General features: G+C 38.7%; 1 protein-coding gene across 2 annotated transcripts in view; it reads left to right on the top strand.

The window, feature by feature from the left end:
- The window catches only part of RELN (reelin), a 520,317-nt gene that overhangs the window by 482,795 nt on the left and 24,409 nt on the right, over positions 1-13,113 (top strand). For both annotated transcript variants that reach the window (XM_025380191.1, XM_025380192.1), the window contains exons 52-56: positions 6,250-6,464; positions 8,555-8,732; positions 11,217-11,392; positions 11,534-11,640; positions 12,682-12,924. In XM_025380191.1, coding sequence (XP_025235976.1) covers positions 6,250-6,464; positions 8,555-8,732; positions 11,217-11,392; positions 11,534-11,640; positions 12,682-12,924 — 919 coding nt within the window. The remainder of the gene's footprint in view (positions 1-6,249; positions 6,465-8,554; positions 8,733-11,216; positions 11,393-11,533; positions 11,641-12,681; positions 12,925-13,113) is intronic.

The raw sequence follows: 13,113 nt of genomic DNA, 5'->3' as shown, positions 1-13,113 counted from the left end.
AGTCTTTAATCCATCTTGAGTTAATTTTTGTATAAGGTGTAAGGAAGGGATCCAGATTCAGCTTTTTGCTTATGGCTAGCCAGTTTTCTCAACACCACTTATTAAATAGGGAATCTTTTCCCCATTGCTTTTGTCAGGTTTGTCAAAGATCAGATGTGTGGTGTTATTTCTGAGGCCTCCATTCTGTTCCATTGGTCTATATATCTGTTTTGGTACCAGTACCGTGTTGTTTTTGTTACTGTTGCCTTATAGTATAGTTTGAAGTCAGGCAGCATGATGCCTCCAGTTTTGTTCTTTTTGCTTAGGATTGTCCTGGCTATGTGGGCTCTTTTTTGGTTCCATATGAAATTTAAAGTAGTTTTTCCAATTCTGTGAAGAAAGTCAATGGTAGCTTGATGGGGATAGCATTAAATCTATAAATTACTTTGGGTAGTATGGCCATTTTCACAATACTGGATCTTCCTAACCATCAGCATGGAATGTTTTTCCCTTTGTTTGCATCCTCTCTTACTTCGTTGAGCAGTGGTTTGTAGTTCTCCTTGAAGAGGTCCTTCACATCCCTTGTAAGTTGGATTCCTAGGTATTTGATTCTCTTTGTAGCAATTGTGAATGAGAATTCACTCATGAATTGGCTGTTTGTCTGTTATTGGTTTATAGGAATGTTTGTGATTTTTGTACATTGATTTTGTATCCTGAGACTTTGCTGAAGTTGCTTATCAGCTGAAGGAGATCTGGGGCTGAGACAATGGGGTTTTCTAAATATTCAATCATGTCATCTGCAAACAGAGACAATTTGACTTCCTCTTTTCCTAATTGAGTACCCTTTATTTCTTTCTCTTGCTTGATTGCCCTGGCCAGAACGTCCAATACTATGTTGAATAGGAAAGACAGGTGAGAGAGGGCATCCTTGACTTGTGCCTGTTTTCAAAGGGAATGCTTCCAGCTTTTGCCCATTCAGTATGATATTGGCTGTAGGTTTGTCATAAATAGCTCAAGACACATTCCATCAATACCTAGTTACTGAGTTTTTAACATGAAGGGCTATTGAATTTTGTCGAAGGCCTTTTCTGCATCTATTGAGATAATCATGGGATTTTTGTCATTGTTTCTGTTTATGTGATGGATTACATTTATTGACTTGTGTATTGAACCAGCCTCGCATCCCAGGGATGAAGCCAACTTGATCTTGGTGGATATGCTTTTTGATGTGCTGTTGGATTTGGTTTGCCAGTATTTTATTGAGGATTTTCGCATCGATATTCATCAGGGATATTGGCCTGGAATTTTCTTTTTTTTGTGGTGTCCCTGCCAGGTGTTGGTAGCAGGATGATGCTGGCCTCATAAAATGAGTTAGGGCGGATTCCCTCTTTTTCTATTGTTTGGGATAGTTTCAGAAGGAATGGTACCAGCTCCTCTTTGTACCTCTGGTAGAATTTGGCTGTGAATCCATCTGGTCCTGGGCTTTTTTTGGTTGTAGGCTATTAATTATTGCCTCAATTTCAGAGCCTGCTATTGGTCTTTTCAGGGATTCAACTTCTTCCTGGTTTAGTCTTGGGAGAGTGTAAGTGTCCAGGAATTTATTCATTTCTTCTAGGTTTTCTAGTTTATTTGCATAGAGGTGTTGGTAGTATTCTCTGATGGTAGTTTGTATTTCTGTGGGATCAGTGGTGATATCCCCTTTATCATTTTTTATTGCGTCTATTTGAGTCTTCTCTCTTTTCTTCTTTATTAGTCTCACTAGTGGTCTATTTTGTTGATCTTTTCAAAAAACCAGCTCCTGGATTCATTCATTTTTTTGAAGGGCTTTTCGTGTCTCTAGCTCCTTCAGTTCCGCTCTGATCTTAGTTATTTCTTGTCTTCTGCTAGCTTTTGAATTTGTTTGTTCTTGCTTCTCTAGTTCTTTTAATTGTGATGTTAGGGTGTTGATTTTCGATCCTTCCTGCTTTCTCTTGTGGGCATTTAGTGCTATAAATTTCCCTCTACACACTGCTTTAAATGTGTCCCAGAGATTCTGGTATGTTGTGTCTTTATTCTCATTGGTTTCAAAGAACATCTTTATTTCTGCCTTCATTTCGTTATTTACCCAGTAGTCATTCAGGAGCAGGTTGTTCAGTTTCCATGTAGTCGTGTGGTTTTGAGTGAGTTTCTTAATCCTGAGTTCTAATTTGATTGCACTGTGGTCTGAGAGACAATTTGTTATGATTTCTGTTCTTTTACATTTGCTGAGGAGTGCTTTACTTCCAACTATGTGGTGTGATGTGGTGCTGAGAAGAATGTACATTCTGTTGATTTGAGGTGGAGAGTTCTGTAGATGTCTATTAGGTCTGCTTGGTCCAGAGGTGAGTTCAAGTCCTAGATATCCTTGTTAATTTTCTGTCTCGCTGATTCTCGTTGATCTAATACTGACAGTGGGGTATTAAAATCTCCCACTATTAATGTGTGGAAGTCTAAGTCTCTTTGTAGGTCTCTAAGAAGTTGCTTTATTAATCTGGGTCCTCCTGTATTGGGTGCATATATATTTAGGATAGCTAGCTCTTCTTGTTGCATTGATCCCTTTACCATTATGTAATGCCGGTCTTTGTCTCTTTTGAACTTTGTTGGTTTAAAGTCTGTTTTATCAGAGACTAGGATTGCAACCCCTGCTTTTTTGTGCTTTCTGTTTGCTTGGTAAATATTCCTCCATCCCTTTATTTTGAGCTTATGGATGTCTTTGCACGTGAGATGGGTCTTGACTCTTCATCCAATTTGCCAGTCTATGTCTTTTAATTGGGGCATTTAGCCCATTTACATTTAAGGTTAATATTGTTATGTGTGAATTTGATCCTGTCATTATGATGCAAGATGGTTATTTTGCCCGTTAGTTGATGCAGTTTATCCATAGCATCACTGGTCTTCACAATTTGGTATGTTTTTGCAGTGGCTGGTACTGGTTTTTCCTTTCCATGTAAGTCTTCCTTCAGGAGCTCTTGTAAGGCAGGCCTGGTGGTGACAAAATCTCTCAGCATTTGCTTGTCTGTTAAATATTTTATTTCTCCTTCGCTTATGAAGCTTAGTTTGGCTGGATGTGTAATTCTGAGTTGAAAATTCTTTTCTTTATGAATGTTGAATATTGGCCTCAACTCTCTTCTGGCTTGTAGAGTTTCTGCAGAGAGATCCGCTCTTAGTATGATGCGCTTCCCTTTGTGGATAACCTGACCTTTCTCTCTGTCTGCCCTTAACATTTTTTCCTTCATTTCAACCTTGGTGAATCTGATGATTATGTGTCTTGGGGTTGCTCTTCTTGAGTAATATCTTTGTGGTGTTCTCTGTATTTCCTGAATTTGAATGTTGGCCTGTCTTGCTAGGTTGGGGAAGTTCTCCTGGGTAATATCCTGAAGAGTGTTTTCCAACTTGGTTCCATTCTCCCCGTCACTTTCAGATAAACCGATCAAACATAGATTTGGTCTTTTCACATAGTCCCATATTTCTTGGAGGCTTTGTTCATTTCTTTTCACTCTTTTTTTCTCTAATGTTGTCTTCTCGCTTTATTTCATTGATTTGATCTTCAGTCTCTGATATTCTTTTTTCCACTTGATCAATTTGGCTATTGATACTTGTGTATGCTTCACGAAGTTCTCGTGCTGTGTTTTTCAGTACCATCAGGTCATTTATGTTCTTCTCTAAACTGGTTATTCTAGTTAGCAATTCATCTAACCTTTTTTCAAGGTTTTTAGCTTCCTTGCATTGGGTTAGAACATGCTCCTTTAGCTTGGAGGAGTTTATTACCCACCTTCTGAAGCCTACTTCTGTCAATTCACCAAACTCATTCTCCATCCCATTTTGTTCCCTTACTGGCGAGGAGTTGTGATCCTTTGGAGAAGAGACATTTTGGCTTTTGGAATTTTCAGCCTTTTTGTGCTGGTTTCTCCCCATCTTCGTGGATTTATCTACCTTTTGATGCTGGTGACCTTTGGATGAGGTTTATGAGTGGACCTCCTTTTTGCTGGTATTGATACTATTCCTTTCTGTTTGTTAGTTTTCCTTCTGACAGTCAGGCCCCTCTGCTGGAGTTTGCTGGAGGTCCATTTCAGACCCTGTTTGCCTGGGTATCACCAACAGAGGCTACAGAACAGCAAAGATTGCTGCCTGTTCCTTCCTCTGGAAGCTTCATCCCAGAGGGGCACCTGCCAGATGTCAGCGGAGTTGTCCTGTATGAGGTGTCTGTCGGCCCTTACTGGGAGGGGTCTCCCAATCAGGATACACAGGAGTCAGGGTTTCACTTGAGGAGGCAGTCTGTCCCTTATCAGAGCTCAAATGCTGTACTGGGAGAACCGCTGCTCTCTTCAGAGCTGTCAGGCAGGGATGTTTAAGTCTACTTGAGCTGTGCCCACAGCACCCCTTCCCCTAGGAGCTCTGTCGCAGGGAGATGAAGGTTTTATCTGTAAGTCCCTGACTGGGCGCTGCTGCCTTTTTTCCAGAGATGCCCTGCCCAGAGAGGAAGAATCTAAAGAGGCAATTGGCCTTTCTGAGCTGAGGTGGGCTTCTGGGTGGCTGTTTACATGGTGAAGGGAAAACCGCCTACTCAAGCCTCAGTAATGGCGGATGCCCCTTCCCCCACCAAGCTTGAGCATCCCAGTTCGACCTCAGACTGCTGTGCTAACAGTGAGAATTTCAAGTCAGTGAATCTTACCTTGCTGGGCTCCGTGGGGGTGGGACTCGCCAAGCCAGGCACTGGAGGGAATCTCCTGGTTTGCCAGTTGCAAAGACTGTGGGGAAAAGCGCAGTATCTGGGCCGGAGTCCACTGTTCCTCCTGGTACAGTCACTCACGGCTTCTCTTGGCTAGGAAAGGGAAATTCCCTGACCCTTTGCAGTTCCCGGGTGGGGCAACACCCCACCCTGCTTCAGTTCATCCTCTGTGGGCTGCACCCACTGTCCAACCAGTCCCAATGAGATGAATCGGGTACCTCAGTTGGAAATGCCAAAATCACCAGCCTTCTGCATTGATCCTGCTGGGAGCTGCAGACAGGAGCTATTCCTATTCGGCCATCTTGCCAGCTCTCTCTCAAATTGAAACTTTTATAAGAGTAAATGTGTTCCTGCTTGGGATGAAATACTAATAAAAATATCAACAATAAAAATGTAGGATACTGATTATAACTCCCTGAGTTAAATCATTATGACTTAGGCAATTTGTTTCATCAAGAGAAGATTAAAGCTATAATGGTTATTTTTACATTTTTTCCCTCTTACCCATCTCTCCATAAATACAAACTATAACTTAGAAATTTAGGTTAAATAAGACCTTTTTTTCTGAGACGGAGTCTCACTCTGTTGCCCAGGCTGGAGTGCAGTGGCACAGTCTTGGCTGACTGCAACCTCCGCCTCCCGGGTTCAGGCAATTCTCCTGCCTCAGGCTCCTGAGTAGCTGGGATTACAGGTGCACACCACCATGCCCGACTAATTTTTTATTTTTAGTAGAGACAGGGTTTCACCATGTTGGTCAGGCTGGCCTTGAACTCCTGACCTCGTGATCCGCCCACCTCGGCCTCCCAAAGTGCTGGGATTACAGGCGTGAGTCATGGCCCCCAGCCTCTACTTGTATTTTTTTTTTTTTCACAAGAACATTTGGATGTTTCTGGAGAAAAAAAAAAAAAAAGGAAAACAAAGGCATGATTAGCATTAATGTCAACATCAACTTGGGCTAATATTTAGGCCAAGATTTTATGTGAACCAATTTATTCTGTCTACCTAAATCCCACTGTAATAACAGCAATGTCACATCATGGCTATCACCATCAATGAAGGGTGCTGTGCCTTGTTTAAACTACCTTCAGTTATTATTTCATCTTACTTGTAGTTGAAAGTGTTATATTAAGAGTCATAAATTATACAATAAAATAGTAAAATTGGTAAAGCTGTTAGCAGTCCTTCTTGGTTAAGTATTCTGCCAAATAGAAGTGCCAGACCATTAGCACAACTAACAGTTTGTAGGAGTGAGCCCAGGCCTTCCAAGGCATTCAGCCAGCATGGCAGAAGCATGGGGTCTAAGTTTCTCTCCAAACCCCCTACACAATATATTTGGCACTTTCTATAATTTGTCACCTGGGGCAATCATTTCTCTGTCCGTTAGCAGAACAAATAATGAATCTGAAAATACAGGATGAATGTGGTAACGTGCGTATCAAGTGATCAGCAGCTTTTTTGTTGCCAAGTCCTTGGAGAAGAATCATATAGTTTTAATACCTTGATCTTGCTTTTCTGTTTATTAGATCTCTGTTGGATGTAAGGTGTCTGAAAAGATTGCCCAGAATCAAATTCATGTGCAGTATTCTACTGACTTTGGTGTGAGCTGGAATTATCTGGTCCCTCAGTGCTTGCCTGCTGACCCAAAATGCTCTGGAACTGTTTCTCAGCCATCTGTATTCTTCCCAACTAAAGGGTGGAAAAGGATCACCTACCCACTTCCTGAAAGCCTAGTGGGAAAGTAAGTAGAAAACCAAAACAAAGCTTGGTTCCAAGCATCCAGAAGCCCATTAGGTACACTGTTGTCAAGCCTGAAATTATGTGTATTTGTGGGAAAAGTGCTTTCTTTCTCCCTAACTCTAAAGGTTCTTTAATTGGTGACTTTTCATCATAACTTCCATGATGAGCTAACTTCAGACCTCAATTTGTAATCCTCAGACTTGGCAAAATGGGCTTTCGCAGACTCTTCTATTTTCCACACCTCAAATGGGAACAGAGCAATAATTATGGCCTTGGAGCCAGATGAAAAGGTGTATCCTACCTTCTCAACCTTGTAGACTGTGGACCGCTGTGCACTACATACTTTCCACATTATTGCCTTATCATTCCATGATAGACAGAGCCAGGAGCAAATCCTAACTCATTATGCTATTTCTACCAGTGTGACTTACAGGATCCATTTTCCTCTTACCAAAGCATTAAGTTCTGATCCTGCAGTGAGAGGTAATCAGCCTGGACCAGTGATGAGCACAGGTGATTACACCTTGCTCTGCAAAGTCTGTGGATATATTAATTTAAGGCAATTCCAAAAGATTTATCTTCTACTTTAAAAGTAGGGGGAAAGATACACAAAGGAAAATAACAGGTGCACCTCAACTGTATTAATCAGATGGTCTGACTAAATGAATCTTCTTGTGAAACATACAGAGCCTTTGAATAAAGTGCTTACACACAGATTTCCCAGTGTCCCATAGATATTATTATTACCACTCATGGTTTTCTGGAATGTATCTAAAGAGCTTATTCAATTAACATACTAAGGAACTAAATCAGGATGCTTTCAGCTGCAAGGAACAGAAAACCCAATTAAAACCAGCTCAAAATTTGTTGTATCTATAATGAATGAATCCAAAGATAAATGAACTCTAGGGTTGGTTGATTTGTAAGTGGAACGGTGTCTTCAGGGACACTGTTCTGCCTTATTCTCTTAAGAGAATGTCTGCTGTCCACAGCACTGGCGCCATACTCTGCTCTCTCAGGCTGGTTTTGCTACTGAACATGAGATGGCAGCCAGAGAACTTGGGCAGGATGCTTCCGTACTTATGTCCAGTGAGAAAGAAAGATAGTTGCTTTTTGTTCCGAAACAGCCAGAACAAGCACCACCTTGCATCCCATTGGTACCAATTAGCCACTCAATAGTTAGGAAAGTGATATTACGATGATCATTTCATGGATTATCTGGGGCGAAATGGATGCTGGGGAACCACCATAATGTCTATCATAGACTCATTTTCCCCTCCCATTCTCTTTTTGTAATAATGAGGTATAATTTACATTCAGTAAAATACATACATCTTAATTATTCAGATCAATGAGTTTTTACTGTTGTGCAACCCACGTAACCACCACATAAAACATGGTACAGAACATTTATATCACCCCAGAAAGTTCCTTCATGTACTTTGGACTCTTTAAACCAAAACAGCATGGCATATTTTAATATAAGGATAATTATGAGGCTTGTTTTTCCCCCCAGAAGACAGAGAAGAACAAAGATGAAATTAAAATCTCAGAGAAAATGTCCTTTAATATAAGCCTTTCAAAATTGTTTTGTAATTAGCACAGTTACTCAGAATATTGATTGTCTTCAGGGAATTCAGAAAATGCTGCCTCCCAACGGCCTGAGGGCTGTGTGTATGCTGACAAGGCTCTTGTCAAAGGCGTCACTCACCTTCTGTACAATTTCAGGAATGAAATTAGTGAATCTAAATTGCGTCATGACCACAGAACTCCAGTTCAGAAGAAACCTGATTTATGAAAGTTACAGATTTGTATATTTAAATATTTCTATTTCTGGACACAGAGATTCCACTGATTTTAACTTTGTTGTGCAAGTTTGCCCCGATATTCTGAAATTTAAATAAAACCAGCTTGAAAGTTCCATTACTAGAAAGATAAAAGTGCTCAGAAAACATTTTTTATTAACCTGTTTCATCTAGTAAGAGTGTCTTAAATGTTTTTTCTCTTGAGTACTGAATACACATGCAGGACAATGGACCTAAATAAAGTTAACTTTTGTTTTTCACTCCTTTGCTTTTGCATTGTCAATAGTCCAGTGAGGTTTAGGTTCTATCAGAAGTACTCAGACATGCAGTGGGCAATCGATAATTTCTACCTGGGCCCTGGATGCTTGGACAACTGCAGGGGCCATGGAGATTGCTTAAGGGAACAGTGCATCTGTGATCCGGGATACTCAGGGCCAAACTGCTACTTGACCCACACTCTGAAGGTAAGGGTAAAGCCCTGGACAGAAGCATTACTCACATCATGGGCCATGCCTAGGAACCAACTTATATATGAGACATAATCTATAACAATGTCCTTTGGGTCCCCCAGGAAATAAAATCATTTGAATAGAAACTTTAAAAATGCTTCCTAAGTACAAGAATATTAGGATCAAGTTCTAGTACAGTTTATCCAATTCATAAAATGAGCCAGACTGTACGGATTACAAATGATAAATACTCTGGGTTTTTTTTTTTTTTCTTAAGCAGACTCTTTATAAAGTCAATATTAAGCCTTTTTTACTTCACTTTTTCAACTGATGCACTATTTGAAGGAGGATATTATTGTTACTGTTGTTACGAAATAAAGCAGATAATATACATTATCACAAAAGACCAAATTTTCAAAAAGGCCTAAACAGTACCTGAATTTTTGTTTAGAAAATTCTATGTTCTGATTTGTTGATTACTGAAATGGGGTTGTGTATTAAGAATGGAGAGGTCATTTTTGAAAGCTTTAGCTGTTACATCATTATTTAATATGCAAAGCAAATAGTTACCCAACACAGTTGCCATATATGTACTCTAATTCTGTGAATAAACATAGTGCATTTGTCATTACAATAATAGATAAATGACTCGGCTAATAAAAGCAAAATTCCTAGTGATTGAAATCCAACATATGAAAGGCAACAATGTAAACCAAATCTGTTCTGTCATTTGTGTTTGTTCTAATACTTCAACTATGGAATTGAACATTTTTTAAATAAAATTGGAACAATGCTCATTTGTGTCTGAAGGTGTAAGTACATTATTAACAAATGAGGTTACCACAGGGAAAACATAGCTTTATATACCACAGATAATTAATAAACTTTTGAAAATCTAATTTCTTTCATGAGCACTCAAATTTTATTAGTATTCCTCAGTTGGATAAGAAATTGTACAAATCTATAAAACTATAAACCCTGATTAAAATCTTCTAATGATAGTTTATGTGGTTAACCACGCATTTCTTCTAACACTTGTTTTCTTACAAACCTTCAGTTATAAAACGTATTCATTTGCTATCCATTAGTGGGATGACGTCAGACTGACATTTGACTGTATATCTTTAACTATAGAATTATCTTCTAAGTTTAAGAAACTGTTTAAATCATTTTAACTACACAGTAAGATAGAACGCTCCTTAAATGAAAAAATACAGGTTTTTCTGTATACAGCTATTGCAACTGCAACTAGAACAAATTGCCTTTATGATATCTTTTCATCATTTTAAACAAGAAAAAATGTGTCTCTACCTAATACAAATCTGCATTATGGATAAAATGAAAGTACTGTGGACAGAATGAATGGGGAAATTAAGACCTTGACTGTGAGGAGATAAGTAAATTTTACATAAAATGTAGCCACGAACCTTTATACTATGTACACTCTCTAAAAAATAGATTTCCTGGTTGTCAATCATTCTCAGTTAAAAGGATAAACTGGAGACCCAGGGAAAAAATATTTTATTCTAGATTTTGAGTACTTGTCGCCCTACAACTTGGCCCTGATAAACAGGTGAAACATCTTTCAAACTGCCTTCTAAGGTTTACTTTCTTTTGACTTTATATAGAGAGATTTGATTTCAAGTGTCCCTGCCTAACCATATAGACCTTCCAGGGTTCACTCTGTGCTAGAGCTGAAGGATCTTGGCTGCCTCAGGCAGTCTCCAAAGTGAGGGCACACACACCAGGACAATCTATTGGGGAATGTTGGTGGGAAAGTGCTGGATTGCATGTTTATATTTTATCTTATTGCTTTCAAATTTCCTTTTTTTCTTTTTTTTGGCATGTTTCATAATACAATAATACTTTTATATACTATATAAACAAATATACATATTTGGGGGTATATGCTTAAATAACTTTTTACAAATAGAAGTGTTACTATAATATGGCCAGGCATGGTGGCTCACACCTGTAATTGCAGCACTCTGGGAGACGGAGGTGGGCAGATCACTTGAGGTCAGCAGTTCGAGACCAGCCTAGCCAACATGGTGAAACCCCATCTCTACTAAAAATACAAAAAATAGCCAGGTATGGTGGCACACACCTGTAATCCCAGCTACTCAGGAGGCTGAGGCATGAGAATAGCTTGAACCCGGGAGGCAGAGGCTGCAATGAGCCGAAACTGTGCCACTGCACTCCAGCCCAAGTGACAGAGCAAGACTGTCTCAAAAAAAAAAAAAAAAATTGATATAGTCAACTTTACAGTTATTTTAAATTTCAATTATTAAACATTATTTGGGCAGTTTAAATGATTTTCAATATATGACAGAAAAGAACATTGTGGAAATAGCCTGTTGTTTTTTTGAACATCTTTGAAAAGCATTTGAAATCAGCTCTATTTTTTTTAAGTCCAAGATATCACTCTGTATTGTCTTAAATATTCCATAGTTATCTGAAGTTGTTTTTTTGACCACATCTGGCTTATGTTTTTTCCAGACTTTCCTGAAGGAACGCTTTGACAGTGAAGAAATCAAACCTGACTTATGGATGTCCTTAGAAGGTGGAAGTACTTGCACTGAGTGTGGAATTCTTGCTGAGGACACTGCACTCTATTTTGGGGGATCTACTGTGAGACAAGCAATTACACAAGATTTGGATCTTCGAGGTGCAAAGTAAGTCAATTTTTTGTTATTTCTATTGCAACATAGCAAATTGGTCCCAAAGCAAGGAACACTTGTATGGAAGAAATTATCCAGGACTTGAGTATTTGTTCTAATGAATTATTCTGATGCATAAAATGTGCTTGCATTCAGGTTTCTGCAATACTGGGGGCGCATTGGGAGTGAGAACAACATGACCTCTTGCCATCGTCCCATCTGCCGGAAGGAAGGCGTGCTGTTGGACTACTCTACCGATGGAGGCACGTGTCAGGGGTGAAAACCACACCTTGGAGCAGATTCCCAAATTCCATCCAACACCCTCAGAAAAGTCTCTACAAAGCTTTGCTGACTTCAGTTTCAATTGTGAAACTCACAAAGAAAAAGCTACATATTTTGTTTGTATTACATGTACCGTACAAGTGACTTCTGTGTTACGCAAAAAGGGGACAAGAGAGAAACCACATTAAAAAATAAAGTCCAAACTTTATGAATAAACAACCTCTGTGCTTTACTGAAGCTTGAGTGATACAATTAAGAAATGCATTTTGTATGATTTCCAAGTAAAAGATCATTTTTAAAACTTTAAAGCATTTTTAAAAGCTTATGTGTAAACATGTAGTAAATGCTATAGAGAATCTATAGAAATCTTTAAAAATTGTGAAAAAAAGTCTGATTTTGTGAGTTTGTCATAGAATATTTTAATAGAATTCTGTTTTATTTTGAAGTAGCTAAAATGAGACCAGTAATACCATGGTGTCTTTAGAAAAATCTACTTTAGCAGATAGATATCATTCTTAATAACTAGCTGATTAACAGATGACCCTGAAGTATTTTAAGGTATTTGAAGGATGTTTTCTTAAGTAACTAAACATCCCACCTGCAATCTTATCAAGCAAGAAGAGATAAACTTTATACCAGTCCAAATAATTACAAAATTGCATAAAATTACAATAACTATTTTAATACTGAAAGCTATTGCCAAAAACATGTAAAACATAGGTATATCTCATTATTTGTGAGAAATAAGAATTTAGAACTAAATTTTAAAAGCAAAACATAACTAATTTTTACTTCAGTGTTTTTATTTTGGCCAACTCTTTCGAAATACCCTTCCCCTCATATCATTAGCCTCATACAGAAACAGTATTTATAAGTAGTGATTACCTAACATCAAAGTCAGCAAAATCAGTTGTCATTTGCTGGTTGAAAATTTCTTTGGGAAGTTCACAGTATCTGAAGCATACTGGTGGTTTATCAGGAGGCAGGAGATTCTAGATATATTGGTATATTTGTTGTTATAGGAATTACCTGGACTTTGCTCCATGAGATGGATTACCAGAAATACATTTCTGTTAGACATGACTACATACTTCTTCCTGAAGATGCACTTACCAACACAACTCGACTTCGTTGGTGGCAGCCTTTTGTGATCAGCAATGGAATTGTGGTCTCTGGGGTGGAGCGTGCTCAGTGGGCACTGGACAATATTTTGATTGGTGGAGCAGAAATCAATCCCAGCCAATTGGTGGACACTTTTGATGATGGTAAGAAACAAGACATTGAACAATTTTCTTTCCTGTGAGCCATTTTTCTGCTTATGTCTTCAGATACATTAGCACATGAAAAGCATTTATAAGAATGCCTAGCCCATACTCCTGCTCAACAAATGTTAGCTGTTATTTTGCCCAATGGTTTATAAATCTTCAAAGTTGGCTGCCTGTTGAAATGTCCAC

The sequence above is a fragment of the Theropithecus gelada genome, chromosome 3 (genome assembly GCF_003255815.1).
Source record: "Theropithecus gelada isolate Dixy chromosome 3, Tgel_1.0, whole genome shotgun sequence".
NCBI classification, from domain to species: domain Eukaryota; kingdom Metazoa; phylum Chordata; class Mammalia; order Primates; family Cercopithecidae; genus Theropithecus; species Theropithecus gelada.
The sequence above is the reverse complement of the archived record's forward strand: the minus strand, read 5'-3'. Positions and strand labels throughout refer to the sequence as shown.